We start from the raw sequence: 22,520 nt of genomic DNA, 5'->3' as shown, positions 1-22,520 counted from the left end.
CAGGACAAGAGGCTAATAAATTATTCAGAAGGCCGGGGCGAAGGACAAGCATGTCTCGTCATGCGCTCCTCAACAATCAAAGCAGGAGGGGGGGGTATTAACACTGCCCTGGCTGCATAAGGAGCGGAAGCAGTGTCCTGTGTCGCCCAGTGTCAGCTCCCATTAAGGTTTAATCCCGCTCCCGAATGTTCACTGTTGTGGAAGCGTTAGCTTCGAGGGTTACGGATTACATTTTGGCGGTAGAAGTCACGCTGCCGGGCTAACGGAAGTCAGATGAAACACAAACGCGTCCTTTTGGTCACGTGTTTCCAGAGGCATTGAAGGAGAGCGCCTCTTTGCGTGGACGCCTCCTCTGGTATTACCCATGTAGAGTAGATGCGGAGCCCCTTCCCTGCTAGATAGCGTGCGAGATTACCGGTAGCTACATATAATTAGCACTGCGCCTCGCTAAGTGTCGAGCAGCAGCGTTGGAACTCGCTGGGGAGTCAATAACACAGTCAGCTTCTGAGACAGCTCATTACAAGCTGTCATGGAGAATTTTAGGCCCTTAAAAAGGGGGCAAGGCAGGGGGGGGGCATAACCAATTACTAGCAAATCACTTTCTTGAATGAGTGGAGGGTATTGAGGGGGGCACGGTTCCGACAGACGATGCGCTCGGAGAGTAACCGCTGCAGCCGACTTCGGTTAGCATCTGCGTCTGTCAAAGACGCGACGGCGTCTTCTCACCTAGTGAGGAACTCGACGACGGCGTCGCCCAGAAACTCCAGCCGCTCGTTGTGATTGATCCTGGGCGTGGGGCGAGATGAAGAGAAGGGAGGATGAGAGAACAGATGGAGGCAGGACGACAGGCAGAAACCGGGCGCATGCGTCCGTATGCACAGCTTAAAATGAGCTCATTTCATATCTTTCCATCACAGTGCAAGTTAATTTTCCTGTCAGCAGGCCTCCCGCGTGAAAGAATCACAAGAATCAAGCCCTTGATTGCTCCTGCGGTGAACAGATATGTAGCCTACCTCGAGGGAGACGGGTCGTCCTGCCCCAGACGAGACATGATGTTAATCAGGGTGTTGATGCCTGCAAGCATATCCCCAGGGCAGCAGGTGAGAGGACGGAATGGACAGGAGGACAAAGAAGAAGACGGGGACATGACACCCACCCTTCTTTCTCATGTACATGTGATGGACTTCCGGTCTCCGTACTTGGGCTGGCGGATGCCGCAGTTGGAAAGGGAGTTTCGGGCATGATCGGGATTCATGCCAAAGTTGAGGTGATGGCTGGGGTGAGTCATGGCAAGCTGGGGGAGAGAGAGATGCGTTTAAACAAATGACAAAGAGTCACATTTGTTTGTGCAAAAAAAAAAAAAAAAAGATTGATTCTGATCAAAGCTAGAAATCCTAAAAGACAGACGCCCCGTGTCGCGCACCTTCAACCTGGAGCCACGGCTCTGGTCCATTAGCATCGCTTCAAAGCACGCGCACAAAAAATCGTTTCGCTTTTTTGGACCATGCTAATTGACATTCAATTTCATTTGCGTGACTTAACTGGTCGTCATGACAGCGAGCGAAAGACTGAATCTTTGACAAAACAAAAAGCCTCTGTGTCAAAAAAGATGGGCGTGGCCGCCATTCAAATCTGAAATCTGAACGCGCCGCACCAACGTGATCACGCTCAGTCACCGTCGAGGCCGCCGGCGTGCTCGTTCAGAAGCGTTTGACGGATGGCGTTGGACACATTTCACACCCTTTTGACAACAAACTGAAGGATCTGTGATCAGCCACATCTGCAGAACCGGTGGTGCAATATTTATGTGAACAACATATTGAACGCCTTCCAGGAGAGACCGTCTGGAAATGTGCACTTTTTTTTTCACTCATATCTTGGCAACGTTTCCTCCTCCTCTTCGTCAGCGGGGTCTTATTTGGACACCATTTACCCGTTCACTAGGGGTGTAACGGTACGCTAAAATGTCATTTCGGTTCGGTTAACAAAATAAGGCAGAAAAAAATTACTTAAAATGCTTTTATAAAAAAAAAAATGCAAACAATAGAATTTGTATAAATAATTAACATTTAATGAGAAAACAATGCATAAAACCAAAACGGAACCGAACAATCATCAAAGTAAATCTCTGGGATAATGTTTGACCAGCATTTGCTCTTGTAGCTGGATTTAAGTCATAAAAAGAGGCAGCGAGAGTCACTTGTGTGTCTGTCAAGTTCTTTCTTTTCTTTTTTTTTGCATAGAAAATAATGACTTAAACTTTCAAACCTTTAAAAAGAGCCAAAATTGGAAATCTAAGGCAAAATAAGCATCAAGGAAACGTGTCAAGGAAAAGAGGACAAAAACTGCTGTGCCTGGAAAGACTGAATATCTCAAACTCACCGAGGAGAAAAAAGGAAAAGATCGGGCTCAGCAGGAAACGTCAAGCCGTTATCAATCTTACATTAAGAGAATGTTAATCTCAGCCCCCCCCCCCCCCCCCCCCTTAAAAAAAACCTCCAACTACTCTCCCCCCGTGGGCTAGCTTTTCAAATGCTTGTCTCCTTCCAGCCAACTTCAAATCAATTTCAAGCTCCAATGAGATATATATGTAAAACGTTAACAGAGAGGTTTCAATATTTATACGCACTCGAGAGGCCTTCAACTTTGTAGTCTCCGACACAGAAACGACACATTCAACAGCGATCGTGTTTTCGTCTGTGGTTAAGAGGAACTGTTTTTTATTCCAGAAATAAAAGCCATTATTTGACATGACACAAACAGAAATCTAGCAATTCTCATCACCGCATTGACAGTTTGATAAAAGCGTGAACAAGCAACGCGTCCTGCCTCCAGTCCCCCCACCCCCCTATTGTGTGATGTCAGAGTTGCCTCCGGTGCCAGGCCGGCTACTCTGAAGGAAGCGCGACGAGCGAGACGCATCAGTCAGAGACAAACACTTCAGGTCCTTCACGGCGAAGGACAACAACCAACGACGGCGTCGGCTTTTAAGCCGAATCTGCAGCGGGGACCGACGTCTGCAACCGTTTCCTGTCAACATAACGACGGCGCAAAGTATCAGAGGGATTTGGATTTAGTGATCACTGCCTCGGCTGCTGCTCAGCTGCCTTTGGCTAAATGGGAATAAGCATCATCGCTCAGCGGAGCTTGATGGAACTTGTGTTGCCGCGGCCGCATGCAGGGGAAGTGACGGGTGAGCTGCCTGCTTGGCAAATCAGCACTCAATGCCATTATTGCACGCTGCATTATTTAATATAGTGCACAGGTAAAGACAAACTCACAAGGGGTGATAAAAGGGTGGGAATGGAATGTGTGGATACGAGGAGCGGTGTATTTTCATGGAAATGACATCTTACATAAAAAAGCCTTTGCTTTGCCCTGACAATAACAGAATCCAGCCGCTGTTTGGAACATAAAACCCACGACCGAAAGCATCAGGAATCATCCGCTTTGCCGATTTAAGGAGAGCAGAGCGCGAAACGTGGAAAAGTACATTATAGCATTCACGTTTGGATTTTCATTTCCTTGAGGATTTACTCGCTTTTGTCACCCAGCCGTTCTCGAAAATTGGACAAAGTGATCAGTCTGGGCAGCGAGAGATTCTGTGTCGGTTGGGTTACCAGCTTAAGGGTGCGGGAGAGACAAACGCTTGGGCCAGTCTAGCATTCGCTCGTCAGGCAGGTTAGGGGAGCTGCGTTTGGTCCACATGCCTCTACTGATGGAGACGATGGTATCTAGCAGAGTCATCCGACCGTAAACCTTCTGCTTTCCTAGGGCATCCATTTTTAATCACCGTTAAGAACATAAAAACAGCCGGTGCAGGCGCTCGCCGCGGCGGCGAGACAGCGAGGCCTCCCGCCGCCTGGCCTCACGGGAAGAAAGAACCAACGCAAACACGCTAACGTCCATCGCAGTGAGACGGAATATAACGAGCTGGAGGAATACTGGACAGACTTTAATGCTCTTTCATGATCTGATCGTAGGAAGTCAGTTGTTTTTACCTGCATATATTAGCGTTCTGACGCCGCCGCAGACGAGCACGGAGCGACTAGCCGCGAGTGTGAAACCACTGAAGACGCTACAGAGGGCCCAACGCACTCAAAGAGCATCCGTTCAATAATAATCACGGTTCACTTCCACTTTCCTGCACAGGAAAACAATTTATAAGTCAGAAGTGATGCCTATTTAGGGCCCTCTGCCCTGCTGCGCAGCACCGTGGGGACGTGGAACGGAAGCGTGAAGGATTTAATTATTATAATGACTATTTCTAATGTCAATAAAATACGCTTTGCATTTAAATTGCACCGTTTTGATTCTCTATTTGCTCTTGTCCAGGACCGCCGTCTGGCAGAATATCCAACGTCGCTATTTGTTCCCGTTTGTAATGACGAATATTAAAATATTTGAACGGAAATCCGAGGAAACATTCTGAGCCTGCAAAAAAAAAAAAAAAAACAGTATTCAGGCCAGGCCTCCTTGGAACAGATGGACACCTCAATCACATGGCTGGGCACGCGCCGCAATGAATAACAGAACAAATAAAGGCGCCTCGACACAGAGGCAGCTGCATTGGTGGGGGCACACAAACAAAGGGATGCGATATCAGAGGCGGCCCGAGTTCTTGTACCGCTGAATAATTGAGATCGTCTGTGATGCCTCTCATTCTGTCAGCATGGGTCAAAAACGAGGAACGGGGATGAAGCGACAGGGGGGTCGGGGGGGGTCACGAGGAAGCATGTGGTGACCACGCCGCCCCTCGTAAGTTTTAAATGTTAAATGTTTAACAGGGAGTCTCTCAAAAGAGGAGCTTCAAAAGGTTGTGGCTCCACGGGAGGCGGGCGTTGGGAAGGGCTTGGAGCAGAACCCCCCCCCCCCCCCCCCCGTCCCGCTCCCAGGCCGGTTCTCCACGCCTCACGCCAGGAGCGCATCGCTATTCTGCAGCACGAAAAAACAACCAGGTGTGCTGCAGGCAGCCGTCCTGCAAAGACACGCCCGACACGGCGCCGTGCTGCATCCTGCGAAGACACGCCCGACACGCCGGCGTGCTGCATCCCGCGAAGACACGCCCGACACGCCGGCGTGCTGCATCCTGCGAAGACACGCCCGACACGCCGCCTTGCTGCATCCTGCAAAGACACGCCCGACACGCCGGTGTGCTGCATCCTGCGAAGACACGCCCGACACGCCGCCGTGCTGCATCCTGCAAAGACACGCCCGACACGCCGCCTTGCTGCATCCTGCAAAGACACGCCCGACACGCCGCCGTGCTGCATCCTGCGAAGACACGCCCGACACGCCGGCGTGCTGCATCCCGCGAAGACACACCCGACACGCCGGCGTGCTGCATCCCGCGAAGACACGCCCGACACGCCGGCGTGCTGCATCCCGCGAAGACACGCCGGCGTGCTGCATCCCGCAAAGACACGCCCGACACGCCGGCGTGCTGCATCCCGCAAAGACACGCCCGACACGCCGCCTTGCTGCATCCTGCAAAGACACGCCCGACACGCCGCTGTGCTGCATCCTGCAAAGACACGCCCGACACGCCGCCTTGCTGCATCCTGCAAAGACACGCCGGTGTGCTGCATCCTGCAAAGACACGCCGGCGTGCTGCATCCCGCGAAGACACGCCCGACACGCCGGCGTGCTGCATCCTGCGAAGACACGCCCGACACGCCGGCGTGCTGCATCCCGCGAAGACACGCCCGACACGCCGGCGTGCTGCATCCCGCGAAGACACGCCCGACACGCCGGCGTGCTGCATCCTGCGAAGACACGCCCGACACGCCGGCGTGCCGCATCCCGCAAAGACACGCCCGACACGCCGGCGTGCCGCATCCCGCAAAGACACGCCCGACACGCCGGTGTGCTGCATCCTGCAAAGACACGCCCGACACGCCGGCGTGCTGCATCCTGCATAGACACGCCCGACACGCCGGCGTGCTGCATCCCGCAAAGACACGCCCGACACGCCGGCGTGCTGCATCCTGCGAAGACACGCCCGACACCCCGCCGTGCTGCTTTCATCTCCCGTCCCTTTAATGGGATGACAGCTCATGACCCATCGTCTCCAGAGAGGCTTCAGAAGGAGGGAGCTCAGACCGTCGTCTCCACACTTTCTAGAGCAGATCTGATAAGCGATGGAAGTGAGCTGAGCTACAGAAGATGCAGTCTGCATCCCACTCCGGCTCCGGCTCCAGCTCCTCATCACAGAGGACTGTGGGCGTCATGATGGCGCGCTGCTGCTGCTGCCGCTTCTTCTTTTCTTTTCTTTTTTTAAAGTCTGAATAGATGCCAGTTTGCGTGGCGCATCAACTTGGATTTACAGGAGCTACAAAGGCTTCCAGTGTTGATCAGGGGCGTCACGGAGAAAATAAAACATCAACATGTTTCACAGGAACCTCTCAAAGCATCTCTAAAACACCAGACATCGATCCAAATGTTGAAAACACTCACGGCTTTGTGGTTTGAATTGTCTCGGATTCATCGCCACAGATAAATCCAGAGCTCATAAAAAAGCTCCTCTCAAAGCCGAGTTCATTAATGATGCAACGGAAGCATGTACGGTTCCCTCCGATGTTAGCGCCGGCCACCGGGAAGCACCCGACCCTTTAAACGTGGTCGTCCCATCGGGGTGGCGGACCAGAAATGGCCTCGGACTGTCAGAGGGGGCAGCATCGGACTCGTTTTAGCCTCACAAGCAATCTGAGGGGAAGCCCCATTAGCTTCTACCAAAGACGCTGGGATGCTACGCTCCAGCGGGCGTGTCCTCGACCAGCCAGTCAGCTGCCGGATGACCTCTCAGGTCGTCGTTTCCTCCTCAGCTCCCGTAATTACACAAACGAGGAAAACAAAAGGCTAATCGTCGATCGATACGTGCAAATTTCCACACACACACACACAGAGCCTTGAGCAAATCTTAATGCATCCTTCCCCTCTATTACTATGAATAGGCTACAACACATTGATTTCTAATGTATCAGGTTATGACAGCTCTTCAATATTGCTGGAGGCAGCTTGTGGGGCGAGCACACAGCTCGAGGCTGCAGACCTGACAGGGGAGAGCTGGCATTACGGAGGAGGCTGTTGTTGTCCTGTCGACTGTCACTGCACTCGCAGCAGGTGTGTGTTGGTTACCTCGGCTGGCTCCTCAGGCCCCGCTTCCACCCAAATTATCCCTGCAGAGCTGGAATGGCCACGATAATGAGGCAAGCGCTGCCTCCCCGGATCTCTGCGCAAAGACCCCTATACAAAACGCTTGCTTTAAAAAAAACCAAAAAAAGAACGGAAATCTGGCTGTTGCATCCGCTAAAGGTACCGCAGACTTTCACCTATCCTCGTCTCATCTTTTAGTGAGCCTTTGAATAACGCAGCTTGGATCGGGGGGGCGTGGAGAGGCTGTCATGACCGTGCCTTACCTGCAGGAGGCAGCGCTCCTTGAAGATGTAGCCAATGAGCTTATCCAAATGCATCAGACACTGGTGGTACCGGATGTGATGGGTGAGGACGGGCAGCATCATGGCATGCTGCGGAGGAGAGGGGAAGAGACAAGCAGGCACAGGTGATGAATACTGGGGGGGGGGGGGGGGGATAGAGAATAAGAATCATGTCTTATATAAAAGGACCAGGAGGGGAGGGAGTTTGGAGAGAACGTGTGATGATGAGATTTGTGAGAAAGCGTTGATGGAAGGGAACGGGGAGAGAGAAATCAATCGGCCGGTCTTTATTTATTAAGTGATGAAATAATCAAAGGCTCAGAAACTCACAGCTGGACCGGAGTCAGATCGATGCCCATTCCTGCATGTGGACACACTTACCGTTGGACAAACACTGACACTGACCCCCACACGCTGAAATATATATATAAAATACAAAGTTTGAGCGCAACAGGGAGACGGGTGTGAACGGAGCGCGAGGAGACGCCAGGGCGAGGACGAACGCAAACGAGAAGACATTCTGTGGCCAGCAAAAGAGCGCGGCCGGCCTACAGAATCATTAGTGGGGGGGGGGGGGGCTTATAAAGTCAGAGGGGGCTGGTGTACACACATTAACCCCGTGCTGCCACATGAGAGGGAGCCTTGCATGTTTTAATTAGTGCTTCTGGGGAGGGTGCGCTCGAGGCCCGGTGGCTACGAGCGGGTGCTGCCACGTAGCCCCCGGGCCATCAAGGGGGGCCGCGGTGACACACTCCCCAGGCCTTGTTAAGCAGCCAATTAAAAAAAGCACGGCCTGGGTCGTATCTACAGCGCCCGGCTTGTTCTGACGACGACCAGGGTGACTGACTAGCTGTCCCAGAGCGGGGGGGGGGGGGGGGGCTTTTTAGAGTTGATACTGAGGCAATTAAAAGGTGGGAAAGTTCCAATTTAGTGACAAGGACGGCGTTGGGCAGTTTGGACACCAAACTGGTGTGAATTCTCCATTTCTTCCCTGACGGAAATATTACTGAAATAATAAAGTATAAATATATAAAGACGTCTTTGCCTTCATGGTGTATTGTAAGACCCGGCAAGGACCGCAGGTTTTAGAACCTTGCTTTAAGGGACCTTCAGCGGAATAAATGAGCCACTGAAGGACCGGCATCCGTTCGTTGCATTAACATAAATAAAAGAAACTTCTATCAAACTGAGGATTGCGGTATTTTGAGGGCATCCCTGGAAAAAAACACACTTTCTAAAGACAGATTCAATCTTTGCTTTGCTGCTTTGCAGTAAATAGTTCTGTCCCGTAATGGGACTCGAATGTATTTGCTATGTGACCAGAGCATGTTGCTGCGGCGATTAAAGCCGCGCTCACACGCATTCCCCCCATCATGAAAAGGAACGCACGCCTCCCGCTGGAGGGGTTTGTAGCCGGCTGACGGCTCAAGAACGCGAAGGGGCAGAAATAGAGAACCAAAACAGAAACATTGACAAATGAATAAATGAGGTTCTCAAATAAATTTTGAGAACCTCAAAAGACTCCAGCGAGTACCCTGATCCGGCCTCGGTGTGTCCGAGCGACAGCAGAAACGAGCGAGTCGCCGCTACCCCCCAATAGAGCATCCGTTTTCAGAATCCAGAATCCGACGGTCAGTTCGGACGCAATCTCTCATCCGTCTCGTCTCCCGTCACTTGAAAAAGCGCAGCGTGTTCCACCGCGACGCGAACGGAAATTATTCATGAACCAATTAGCTGCAGCAGTGCAGCTTGAAGCAAATATAATTGGGTAGCAATTATGGATCGGATCCTTCTCCGCGAGACCTTCCTGTGAGAGGGGTCTGGTTTGGAACTCTCTGTCATTCCCCGCCAAGTGTGCGCCCCGAGCGTCGGCTGTAGGGTACCCCTCCTCGCCTCCTCCAAAGATAGGAGCGCCGATCAGAGGCGATGATGTGCAACGCTGACGCCAATTACCACGTGAGGAAACGGGAAGAGGATATCGGAATAGTCTATAAAGAAAAGAACGATTACATAAAACTCAGCGCAGACAAATCCTTGAACAAATGCAGTTCTGTGCGTTTCAGGAAGAACCCCGAGTCTCATTAAGGCCGTCCGCCGCTCCACTTTCACGCGTGGGCCGTGCGCAGATACGATTTCAGCCCAGTTCATTTGACTTCTAATGAGTAGATGAAGATTGTGTTCGTGTCACACTGGCGGAGGGAGGAATAGCACAAAAACAGAACGCCGTGTCGGAGACGTTAATTAATGGAGGGGAGGGCACGGCTGCCGCGGCGCCGCAGGAGTTCACTCCCCTTAATCATTGTCTGACAGTGACGCAACGCGCGGAAAGATGAGAGGCTTCCGGCTGCGTCCGCGGCGCTCGCCGGGTATTACACGCCGGCTCTTATTCTGTCGTAGCTTTGGCCATCGTATCCATCGACCGGTGCGTTCACCCGAAACCCGAGAGAGGGGAAACGAATCTCGACGGGCGGATCCGACGATGGTAAGTTCTGGACATTTTGTCCTCAATTGGGATAAATCACAGTAAGACGAACTTTCCGTGTCGCCCAGCAAACATTGTCCATCGTTGGCTTGGTCTGGTGAAGCTTGGATAAGCCACGCCCTCGTTAGGAAGTCCAGCTCTGGGCCCAGCGTCGGTGTTTGTGCACGTCGACGGGCGTTACCTGACAGACGTCGGAGCGGATGCCGGTCTTCCAGAAGCCCTGACTGCTGAGCTCCACCGTCACCTCGCGGCGCATGGTGTTCTTCTGACGGATCTTCTGAAGAGCTTCCTGCCAAACAACCAACGAGTGAATTATTGATCGGTGGGAGCACAGCCATCAGCCCCGCCCCCCCTCCTCTTCCTCCAACAGACAGGCTGGCATATGCAATAAAGTGAAAGCTCCACGGCATGACACACCCACACACACACACACACGCACAGTGAGGCAGCGCACAGGAGAATCAGGGGAACCGACAGCTCTGCCTGTCCGAGCTAATGGCGCTGTGGGCGGTGGTGGAGGTACCGGGCGGAGGACGGCGTCCACCCAGGGTTCATTCCCTGTACCGGAGAATCGGGGCGCCTGCCTGCCCATTAGGACCGAAGCTCAAGACCCCGGAGGAGCCTCCAGCAGCAGCAGGAGGAGCAGGAGGAGCAGGAGGAGCAGGAGGAACCATCACAGGAGCACAAGCACGCACGGCGCCGCGTCATCGGTACGGCAAACCGCCGGGAAACCAGGAGGGAGGGGTGAGCCGGAGACACGGGGGGGTCCCACACGGCAGAACGTGCTGGGTTCACACCGAGACGCTATAGACTCCGCCCGAGTTAGCCGCGATCTGCCGAAAATGGAACGCCAGGAATTTCTTGACTCAGAGGAAACAACAAAGGAATGAATAAATAATGCCATCCTACTTTGAACTGTGCATCAAAGTGAACACGCTCGCCCACACACACACACACACACACACACACACACAGCAAAGCCTTCCACGGACAGCCAGGCGCCGCGCATGGAGAGCAGCAATCAGAGCGATATGTAAATAGATTATTATTTCTACAGGGTCAGGGAATGGACAAAAGCAAATCATTAGCACGAGGAGGGAGAGAGAGCAACTTCCTGCCGGTCAAGCAAACAAGTCACGGCCCATTGGACCTTCCTGATCGCACGCCTCTGCTGACGGCAGCGCCCGTGTGCTGGTTCAGGTCGAGGTCAAAGGTTAAAGACTCCCTCTGAATCCCCTGCAGACGGATGGAAGGAAGGCGCACGTGGGTTGTTGTTTACGCGCACCTTGAGCCGCCTCTCAGCAGGTTATCCAGGTTGTCTGAGTCTTGTGAAGCTCGGGAGGCCAAGTAGGCGGATATTAAAACAGGCGTCCTTAAAACCTGAAGATATCCATCAAGTCCGGATGCTTTCGGTCACTTTCCAACTTTTCCTTGTGGAGAAGATGAGTCCGTTCCGTCGGATGCATTTCTAAGTAACGTGTAAAAAAAAAATGAAGCTCATAAAAATCTAACTTGTAAATATGACTGTGTTTTGTAATTCTACGAGCAGAGCTTCTTCTTCTTCTTTTATCACTGCCTACGACTTTGGATGCTTTTGGAAATGAAGTTCCATGTTGCAGCAGGACAACGATCCTCTAATGTAGAAGTAACTGAGAAAACGCGTTGGGTTTTTCTGTGCGCCAGCTGAGGCTCACGCTTGAAGCCGATGGAAAATGTGCAGAATGAGTAAGAGGCAGCTTTCCAGGGATGCTCCTCCTGCGGTTCGATGGAGCTCGGGCAAATCTGTAAAGACGAATCAGAGCAAATCCCCAAAATCTACGTCTGCAGGAAACCCAAATCAGCGGCTAAGCGCCGGCTCAGTACGGAATACCGATTAGAGACGAGAGATATCACGAAGTCATGTGCTTCTGCATTTCTTTGTCATGTTGTGGAGACGGCTCTTCAATACTAATGAACATTTAAAGATGGCCGTTTTATTTCAGATCGAGTTGGCGCCACTTTTCCGGACGCAGGCTGACAGCTGTCCCTCGTTTCGACGCCGCCTCCACCCACACATGAAACGATGCAACCTGCACACTGGAGGCGGGATTTGGAAATGGTTGCTGGACTGCGAAGGCCGGTTGTGCCTCTGGTCTCCCCGGAGCGCTGCAAACGCCTCTGACAGGGCGACGCTTAATGGTAGCAATGCCTGCGAGAGGAACAGATGTTCGCTCTTTCACCGAAGCAGCATTTACACGGGAAGTTGGACTCTTCCCTCAGGCATGGAATAAGCAGAGGTGCCACCGCGGGGACGTGGTCAATGCTCGTGTTGGAGCCTGACGGGCCCAGTGTGCGGCTTCACTAATTGCTCCGGTGCAGGCATCCTGACAGCAGGATTGTCAGCGCCTGTTAGCCGGAAAAGCTCGGCCAAGCTACCTGGGAATGGAGCTAATTGAGCTCCGAGTTCGTCCTCGTTATTGGTTCAGACGGAAGAGACCGGACCTTTGGCGGTGGGAAACGGCGAGTTCAGGTCAGACGCTGCAGCGAACGCACGGCCACTGGTCACCAAACCTAAACCTTTTCACGCCCCGTCCCTCGCGGCGGCTTGACCTTCAGGGGAAATTACGGCCGTCTCATTCCGAGCTGCGAATTCATCTGAATTATGCAGGAAGCGAAATAAAAGTGTTTATACGCGAAGTTAAGCCAAGGTAAGATTAGCATTAGATAAAATCAATTATCAGAGCAAATACGCAACTTAATGAGACACAACTCGTCTCGTCTGTTCGAGGTGAAGCCCTCGTTGCAATATTCAAATATTCCTCTTCCGTGGCAAGAGCAAAAAGGGAGGTGGTTTTAGACAAAACTACACAAAATAGGGGGGGGGGGAGGGGGGGGCAGCATTTGAATCAGTGCACACAGCAGGGATAATAGCAGCAGTTTTCTTTCTGAAAACAAGTCATTTGAATCTCAACCTTTCCTATCCCAAGGAAATGAGCTCCCCAAATATTAAAATTGAAACGCCGGCGCGTAACAAACGCCTCCTCCTCCTCCTCCTCCTCCTCCTCCTCCGCCTCCTCCTCTCGACTCACCTCTCTCTGCGTCAGCTTCTGTTTGTCCAGCTGTTTGACCTTGGGGCTGTTGGCCAGCAGGTGGCGCAGTTTCACATAGCTCTTCCACAGCTTCTGGTACCTGGAGAGGGAACAAAAGGCATCAGGCTGACAGGAGGCCACCCCCCCCCACCTTAATGGAACCACCAGGTGTGTGTGCAGGTATGTGCATGGGGGGGGGCTGTGGACACCCCACCTCACCCCCATACTCTTTTTTTTTTCTAAAACCTTCATGTCTTCTTCTTTTGATCTCATTTGCATCTGAAAAGAGGGTGGGGGGGGGTCGCGTTAGCGGCAAGGTGACATGTAGCCCCCGTGCTATCCACCTACCACCCCCCCCAATCTCTTTTCAATCAGACCTCTTGATTGATGCACTGAGGGCCGAGTGTGACCGTTCTGCTCCCATTCAGGAGACTTTCTCCTCATTACCCAGAGTTATTCAATTATGCCTGGTGGGACAGGGGGCTAAGGTGGGGGGGTTCGGGGGGGGGGCAGAGGGATGTGAAGAGAGAGGAGTGATGAAGAAAGGATGGAAGGAGGACAGTGTTGTGTGGAATAGAAGAATTGTAGGGCTTTAATGGGGGGGGGGCTCCATGAGAGACTAAGATTATCGGCTCGCCGCCACCTCCACGCTGAAGCAGCTGAGCGATGGGAGCCCCCCCCCAGCCCCCCCCCACACACACACACACACACACTCCTTTTGTCCCCAAACCGCTGCGATGACCTTTCTGCAGATCCGCTGCGAGCTATCGGCGTAGCGTCGCAGAGGCCCTCGCCGCTCCCCTCGCTGCTCCCCTCGCTCGCTTCCGTCAGCATATGGCGCCGCCTCCTACTTCCTGTCCGAGCTCTTCCCGGGCTGCTGTCTTGTACAGGCAGCACCGGTAACGGCTGCCTGCCGCATTCAGACCGCTGTCCGTTACGTAAATGCGCCCTAATGGATTTGTTCAGACGTGACGGAGGCATCGGGGCTAGCGCTGCTGCGCGATGGATATTTGGCGCCCGGGGAGCGAGATGGGCCGAGCAGCGAGTTAGAACATCACAGTCACCGGCGATGGGGGAGCTTTTATTGACTTGTTTGTTTATTTTGGTGGCTGATCGTCACGTTTGCTCCTTATTCCTTTATTTTTCTTTTCTTTCCTCACATGCAGGCGACAAATCTAGAAAGTATTTTGGCCTCAGCAACCGAGAGACAGATCTGGAAAACTCTGAGTGGCATCTCTGAGCGTGGGGGGGGGGGGTCTCCGGTCTCGTGAGTTAATGCACGCTGCTGTGTCCGACGCTCCCGTCTCTGTGGCGCCGCCGCCGCCGCCATCAACACCGACTCCTGCCCTCACTACACGCATCATTAGCGGCGGCAGGAAGTCCTTTCCGCTGGTCTCTTACTACTTGTTTCTGCATCGGCTAATGATGTCCCAGTCTATCCATAAATTTGTCGCTGTCTGTCGCTCTGAAATGGCAGCGGGGGGGGATGAAAGAGCTCAGCGGACAGGCAGCTAACACGTGGCGGGAGGGGGGGGGGGGGCATTAGTCGGGGAGAAGAAGCAAACTAGTTCTGCCAAAATGGATTTCCTAATGATCGTACTCTTGTTTGCGTCTTCATTTCCCTGCTGCACTTGTTCCTGAGGCCGTGAATTTAGGATGGAAACAGAAGTGGGGGGGGCTTTATTCTCGGCAGTGGATCCCTGGGCGGCGGCAGCCTCCAGAAACCTGCCCCCCCCCCCCCCCATGTAAAAATGTCACGCCACTCTTTTCCCCCTCATCCATTACCGTCACGCGCCCGGCCCCCTCCTGCGTGCACGGATCAGAGGTAGCATGCTAACGAGCGTTTACGCGGGATCTTACTGAGGGTCTCCCGCGTAGCTGAGCTGAGCAGGCCGGATCCCGAAGTGAACGATGATGGGGAAGGTGATGACATCAGCGTTAAACTGCTCCCTGTCCAGCTGGTCGATCCGCACCGAACTGGGCTTCTGGGGGTCGGAGGCAAACAGACACACAAACAGACACAAAGCCTGATAAATAATCCCGTACATGCGGGTCGTCTGTCGGGGAAGCAGCAGCTCCCGCTTGTCGCTTGTCGGGGATGGCGAGCTAACTTCTGACACGCCTGTCAGGGAGGCTGACGACGAGCAACATGTCCTCCGCCGTTTCCCCCAATCACAGCGAGCCTGTCAGGCGTTTCACACGATCAGAGGAAGGCGCTGCATCGTGAGGAGCCGCGCGGCAGATGGCCGGAGGCTCGCGCTCACCTTGACGTTTTCTGCGCTCGCTCGCTCGCCACAGCCCCGATACAAACTTTGATTTGAGGGCGAGGGGGTCAGCGGACGACCTTTTAGGCAACGTAACCGTGCCCGGTTGCCTGATGGAAGGTTCGATCGCCCCGTTTAGACCGCTGTTGAGCCCAAACCCGAGACCCTGACTAACCTCGCGCTTCCTTGGGTTCACAGCAGCTCACCTGCTGCCATACAGGTAGCATTATCTCGCCACGCAGCACGGCAGTGCCTGAATTAGGAAGTTATCTCTACCATCAGAAACATAATAATAATAATCTCCCCTGTTCAGGACCCGCCCACGAGCGGATTCCTGTGAAATCTGCTGACAACTGCTGGAAAAATCACGAAAACTAAGAAGCAGGTAATTATAACAAGAGCAAAATGTGTCCCTGCCTTTCAGAGGAGATCAATCTGGCTCGCGGAAACCAAAATAATGTAACAACTCCAGTCCTCAGAGGAAGGCAGGCGCCCCCAGGTGGCGCCGTTTCACCAAACGCACCACGCCTCCATGGCTGACCCTTGTAACGAGCTGCGTTTGACAAGGCTGGACAGACTTTAACTCAGGTGGCTGATGGGGGGGGGGGGGGTGATATACCGACCTAGCTGGAAACCCCTGACAGTAACAGTCCTGCCGACAAGCACCAACTCAATAACTCACCCCCCCAGCAAAGGTTACCCAATCGTATCCGCTATTGTGCAACCTTTTAGCTAGCAGAGACACAATTACTGCACATCCTGTAAAAAAGTGGGCGGGACAGGAAGGTTAACCAACGCCGGCGTGACATCAGCAAACGTCCCCGGGGATAACAGGTGAGGCTGCTGGTGTCCCAGGCTAACGGGGACAGGCTCGTCCCTGCACTGTCTGGCTCTGGGGGTCGACGGCTGCCCTTGAAATGACAGACAAGGCCGCCGCCCATCCCGCTCCGGGGGGGGCTCACCATGCCCGGGTTGGTGACGATCATGCCCTTGCACTCCTCGGCGTATTTCTGCCACTCCAGCTCCTCCCACTGCAGCATGTCTGCAATCTCCTCCTCCGGGACCAGCGGCTTGCTGCTGCGCAGCAGGTAGAGGAGCACCTGGTGCATGGACAGCACCTCCTTCCCTCCGTCTGAGGAGACAAGGCAGGAGTAAACGACTGCATAACACACAAAGCACGCCGCCCACCAGGGATTTGCTGCGTGTTTGTGGGGGGGGGGGGCTAGATTGTGAAGTTACAGTTGCTGGAGAGAAATGAGATGTGACATTTTCCACAAGGGAAATGTTTCATCAAGCTTCCTTACGATGGAGAAGCGCTTTGGTAAAAACGTTCCCGCGGCGTCCCGTCCACGTTGTTGTGGAAACACGCAGACCAATAGGAGGCGCCCCAGACGCCAGACAGTACACGCAGAGGCACATCATTTCACGCGCGTGGAATTGCAATCAAAACTCGATTGCAAAAACAAAATCAGGGCTACCACAAGCACACGCGGCGAAACTCAACCGGGCGTGTGCGTTCGATTTAGCCAGCCAATAAGAGCCACTTTAATAGACTCGTGTAAAATTGATTGACTTCCATTTATTGTGCGTTCCACGGACAGATGCACAGAAATCTGGGGCCCTGTCCATGGTGGAGATGCTGCGAGACAATGAATGCACGCCCACACGGTAACGTGACATCACTGTGCCGCCCTCGCCGTAACGCCACATCAGAAACTATCCAAAGGACCGGGCTGTGTTCAGAACCTTTGTGAAAGAGGCAGATGAGTGTTTGCAGAGGACTAAATTGGGAGAGGTGCGAGGGAAGTGGAAGTTGAAGGTAGGTGGCATGATGGTGGCATGCACAGGGCTGCAGTATCGCGGCGCACCAGCGCCATCGTGTGTCTGAAACGCGAACACCAGCAGCTCCTAACTCTAAACTAGCACAGAAATGCAGAAACGCTTGCTGGAACATCAGTGGAGATGTGAAGCCCCCCATGTTTATTTGCCTGTTTTCCATTTGAGCGCTCTTCTACCCCTGACCTCCAGAGGGAGACACACAGCACAAGAGAGAAACCGATGAGAGCCTTACCAGGTAAGAATCGGACAAAACGTGGCATGAAATGGAATTTTGGGCACCCGGATACTTCCTCGTCAAACTCAGGACCTGGAGGAAAGAGGGGAAAGTAGTTTCAGAGGGAACAACATAGAACCTAATGTGACTTCTCTCACATCCACATCACCTCAAAGGGAAACAAGAGCAAACACAATAATGGCTGGCCTGCCTTACAGGGAGAAGCAACGACAGCAGAAGGCTGAAGATTAGAAACCGGTCCAGCGGTGCTTCCCTTCGCTCGACGGCAGGACGGCTCTGATTGGTTATTCTGACCGTGATCAGAGCGATCTGACGCGAGCGGCGAGTTTAAAGTCCCACGGATGAAACAACGGGAGGAGGAAACGTATCGCGTTTCTTATTTGTGCCGAGACCAACAATAACCATGCAATAAAGACAAACAGCTGCATCCTATTTCAAAAGGTCACCATTTTAAACGGGACATATTCCGTGTGGGAAACGGTTTGCTTTATGGGTGCACGTATTTATTCCTGCCACATCTCGAGCAGCTGTTCGGGCCGGGCGTCGTACCTGTCAGGTTCCAGTCGTACAGCTCAAGGATGTCCCGGAACAGGTATGACGCGAACAGCTCCAGGCCGCGGACGCAGTAGTTCTAGACACAGGAAGCGCAGCGTCACGAGCGAACAGAGAAGACAAGACGCCATCGAATAAACCCAACGCCGCTACAAAGAGCGTCTTAACGGAGATACGACCGATAGGGAAATCCAGTTCTCCGATTGTGTCACATAAGCCACTTTATCGTGGTAATCGACCTCCAGCATTACAGAAAGCATCTTCTAGGGGGGGATTAGCAGCTCGGCCCGGCCGGGCGCCGAGGTGCGAGGGTTACACGAGGCTCAGACAACCGTTCGAGATTAAAAAAAACAAAGCGGGCAGAGAAAAGAGACGGGGAGATAAAGTCCGGCTTCACCCACCTCCGGCGTCATCTCCTCTATGAAGTGAATGGTGTAATCTATGTTGAAGCGGATCACCTGGCACAGTGGAATCTGTGTTTGAAAGGAGCAGAGGATGAGGAGGAGGAGGAGAGGAAGAAGCAGCGGCGCCCCCTGGCTCATTAGCGTGGCGTTAGGCAGAGGTTACAGCTTTTCTAGGAAACTCATTAAAGCCGGATCTCATCCGTCGTCGAGGAGGAAGCCGGAGCGCTGCAGGAATCACGCCGCAACAGGCGGAGAAGTTTAGGACATGAGCAACCGTTGGTCAATTAAAACAAAAACATGGCAGGTGCTACACACGCGCACACACGCACACACACACACACACACACACAGACACGCAAATGAACTGAAATCTCACTAAATAGATAAGCCCGCTCTTCTGTGTTTAATCTCCCCGGTTACAAGGTCTTTGTTGTCAGAGTGCCAGGGGTCCATTTTAAGAGATTAACCCAGAAGCCACATTTATTCTTGCCTATCCCTTCAGCTAACTAGCGCGGGGGGGGGGGGGGGGGGGGGGGGTAATATGATCGCGCTCCGAGGTTCCTAATCCCCACGCTGCCACGAAACGTTTACCGCTGCTTTTAACAAGGGCCGTTTAAATTATCCATTTCAAATCGGGCCTTAATCCTCCTGGCTCTTTTCAAGCCACACAGATATTGTCCAAGCGGTTTATTATTCCAACATGGGGGGGGGGGGGGGCGGGGGGGGCGGCACACGGGCCGAGGAGTCAAGCGCTGCTTTTTGAAATCATCTTTTGGAGGGGAGTTGAATTGGAGGAGGAGGAGGGCATCCCTCACTCAAAGGCTGGCCTGGATTACCTGTTGACTGAACCGCCTTTTTTTCAAACACACAACGCCGCTTTGATTTGTTTTGCATTTCAACGGCGTCACTTCTTACGCTGGTGAGCGGCGTGTGGGAGAAGAGCGAGAAGCCTTCGAACAGGTACTCGTGGTCGTCGTACTCGATCACCGTCGGCCTGTCGGTCTGAAACAGAGAGCAGCTGAGTGCCGGCAGACACGCACCCAGCGCACGCACGGGCAGGAGGAGTCAGAGGCGCACCAGGAAGTTGGTGGGCGGAGACACGGTGATCCTGTAGTGGAACAGCTTCCCGGCATTGTTGTTCATGGCGCGGCATTTTTTCACCGGCTGAAAGGGAAAGCAGACGTGACACCCGGATTCTCCTCTTCACAGCCCAAACGTTCGTCTTTTCCTTGTTTGTTTAAGGACTTAATTAGTTAATTATCATCATCGACCTTCATCCGTCGCTCCTGGAAGCCAAAGGGGGGGGGAACCAGCAACCCCCAACGTGCCTCAGGTTCCCCTTAAACCGGATGTTTGAAACTATTTCAAGGTCTTTTTGAGTTTGATTCATCCACGCCGCGTCTTACCTCCTCCCCCGGGTAGATGCTGTGGCGGATCCCCGTGCGTCTGGCCTTGGCGCTGCACTTACACAGAGGCCCATCATTCATCTGGGCAGAGGGGAAGTAGGGAAGTCAGACCCGGCGGCTGTCGCCCGCCGTTCAAAGCGCCGCCGCAGCGCAGCGATCGTCCCGATTGATTGTTTTTCACCCGTTATCGGACCTCATTTATGCAGCGTAGCTAACATCGATGATCCTGTTATAGTCTTTCGGACCGACCTGCCCCAGGTCGTTGTACCACAGCTCGTCGTGCAGCCGGTTGGGGTGAGCTTTCTTCCTCTTGATCTCTGCGATGACGTCGAACACGTCGGAGTCAGAGCTGCTGGAGCAGGTGCTTCCCTCCGCCTCCGACTCGCAGTCCGAGTCGCTGCTGCTGTGACCTGGAACCCAAATTTAAAGGAGGTCTTTATACACCAGACGTGATTTGGAGATCCGCGCGCCCCCTGCGAAGCTCCGTCGAGCCTCTGCCTCGCCTCAGTCCTTCATTTCTCTAATTAAATTCACGTTTAAATACTTTACAGGCTAAATACAGCTGCGGCGTCGACAGCTGCTGCATCTTTATTTCCCCAGATCTCCAAAAAGCACCAAAAACAAAACAGCGAAATGAGGATTTGATTTACAAGCTCCTCCCCAAGTCTCTGATTCTTATCAGCAATTCGGATCGGCCCGAGTTAGATTCATGTCGCTGCAGCGCAGGCGGAGACGCGATCGTAAACGCTGAGCTTCATCTCTGCCTCGTTCTAAAGCGCTGCTCAGGCAACACAGACACTCTCGCAGCGTCGAGCTGTTTAGCTCAAAGCTGGCTTATTAGCATCGCAGTCAGAGCTAATGCATCCGTTAGCCTTTAACGTTCCCGTGGGACGTCACGCAGCCGGTCCACCTACCGGGATCCTCGTCCAGTTTGGTCTGAGGCGGGTCCCATTTGGGCCGGGCGGCCTTGGCTCGCTCCTGCCTCTTCACCAGCTCCTCTTCGAAGCGCTCGTAGAGGTCCCGCAGCTTGCTGGTCCCCACCACGGTGGAATCTCCCTGAATTATGAGACGCATAACAGAGCAAACGTTCCTGAGTGGGGGAGGGGTATCAGTGCGACCCCGAACACAGCGACATGTCAGCGAGCAGGAAATGATCCGTGAATTGAGGAGCCTTCGTCGCTGAAGACGATGGAATGGAGGACGACGGTACCACTTGGTCCATGGGCTCATTGGAGTAGTTGTTCTCAGCGTGTGTGCAGCGGATCCACGCTGGTTTCAGCAGCTCCTCTTCCTCCTTCTCGTCGTCCGCCTTCTCCTTCTCCTTCTCCCGCTCCCTGTCGGCGAAGGCATCCTCGGAATCTCTGCTCCTGGTGGACGAGCAGGTCCGATCCCTGCTCGGGCCGGAGGAGCTCTCCGACCTCCTGTCCCTCTCCTCCTCCCAGCGTCCGCGTTTCCTGTCTCTGCTCGCCGACCGGCTGCGAACCACAGACAAAGAGCCGCTTTAATTCGGCCACCAGGTGACCCAAACGGACCAATAACAAACACACATCGGCGCTCCGCCGACCTCCGAGGCCGCTTCCTGTGCCGGTCAGGTGACTGGGATCTCCGGCTCTCCCTGTAGCGATGCCGCTCCCTGTGGAACGACACAAATAAATCATTCCGGCAGCGACCTCTGAGGACCGTTCTTCCGGTTCCCGTACCGGCTACGATCTCTGCTCCTGTGTCCGGGGGGGCTCCGCCCTCTGTCGTACTCCGACCTGTACCGGCCGCCCTCCGGTCTGCCGCGTCTGTCCGGGCTCCTCCCACGGTCCTTCCTCTCGCCGGGAAATTCCAATTTGTGCTTGTCACCGTGGCTACCGTAGCCGTAGCCCTTTTGCCTGTGGTCGTCGTGGCGATAGCCCCTTTCTGGAGACCTCCTGTTGTCCGTAGGCTTCTCGTACTTGTACTGGCCCCCGTGCCTGAAGCCGTGGTCCGGTTTGAACGAGCTGGGGATCTGCGTGTAGCCAGGGTTGAAGGTGGGAGGGGGGAAAGGAGGGTGGGGGTAGTTCATGGAGTACGGAGGGTGGTAGCCCATTGACTGAGAGGCTACGGGGGGAGGCATGGGCGGGTGTGGTAATGGCGGCGGGGGCACTTGAGGCATCATGTAAGGGTGATAGGCATTCTGAGCTGAGACCTGGGATCCTGGTGCGGGGCCGCCTGCAGAGTTGGGGAGAGGAGGAGGTGGAAAGTTGGGAGGGGGTTCAGGGAAGCCCTGATGACCACGAGGCTTGGGGAAGGGGGGGCGCACTAGGCTCTGCGTCTGGGACAGAGCTGGTGGAGGGTAGTGCATGAAGTCGGCATGCGGGGGCATGTATCCGCTGTTTCCATGGTAACTTGAACCAGAAGGGGTCTGGGGATCGTAGTGGTATTGGGGGACAGGAGGCTGGGGGGGTGGCAGCCTGAGGTTGGTGGGTCGGTAGTTTTGAGGGGTGCCGTACTGGCCTGGGGGCATTCCTGCCCGGGGACCCCCCCGGTCTTGATGGAAAGACATGACTGTAGACAAAAGCAAATAATCTCGTTTCACCTGATGTTCACACGAAAGAGACACCCGACATCAAAGGCATCGAAATGAAGATAAAAAATATATCTTATAGTCGTTCGTTCATGCTCGCGTCGCTGATGTAAGCATCATTAGCTGTCGTTAGCAACAACAGAAGCCGTTCTCCGAACACACATAGGTATTTATCCGGGTGTAGTTTGAATAAAAGCTTCCGGTAGATGATAATGTAGTCATTGCACAGTAAGAAAAAACATTCTGTATGTTGTAGTTACCAGCAGAAGCTCGTCAACCTGTT

At 53.6% G+C, this 22,520-nt stretch overlaps 1 protein-coding gene across 1 annotated transcript in view; it reads right to left on the bottom strand.

Moving 5' to 3' along the window:
- drosha (drosha ribonuclease III) overlaps window positions 1-22,216 on the bottom strand; it is a 52,557-nt gene extending 30,341 nt beyond the window's left edge. The window contains 20 exon segments of the mRNA XM_068748286.1: window positions 727-786; window positions 1,014-1,074; window positions 1,157-1,183; window positions 1,186-1,294; window positions 7,419-7,526; window positions 10,100-10,207; window positions 12,987-13,086; window positions 14,847-14,971; window positions 16,213-16,382; window positions 17,322-17,396; window positions 17,874-17,955; window positions 18,278-18,349; window positions 19,196-19,282; window positions 19,358-19,444; window positions 19,687-19,767; window positions 19,936-20,096; window positions 20,601-20,742; window positions 20,897-21,161; window positions 21,251-21,319; window positions 21,387-22,216. Of these exon segments, the coding sequence (XP_068604387.1) occupies window positions 727-786; window positions 1,014-1,074; window positions 1,157-1,183; window positions 1,186-1,294; window positions 7,419-7,526; window positions 10,100-10,207; window positions 12,987-13,086; window positions 14,847-14,971; window positions 16,213-16,382; window positions 17,322-17,396; window positions 17,874-17,955; window positions 18,278-18,349; window positions 19,196-19,282; window positions 19,358-19,444; window positions 19,687-19,767; window positions 19,936-20,096; window positions 20,601-20,742; window positions 20,897-21,161; window positions 21,251-21,319; window positions 21,387-22,216 (2,819 nt within the window).
- Window positions 22,217-22,520: the final 304 nt, after the last annotated feature.

Source organism: Brachionichthys hirsutus, chromosome 14, assembly GCF_040956055.1.
Source record: "Brachionichthys hirsutus isolate HB-005 chromosome 14, CSIRO-AGI_Bhir_v1, whole genome shotgun sequence".
Lineage (NCBI taxonomy): Eukaryota > Metazoa > Chordata > Actinopteri > Lophiiformes > Brachionichthyidae > Brachionichthys > Brachionichthys hirsutus.
Note: the sequence above shows the minus strand (reverse complement) of the source record. Positions and strands in the feature narration are given on the sequence as shown.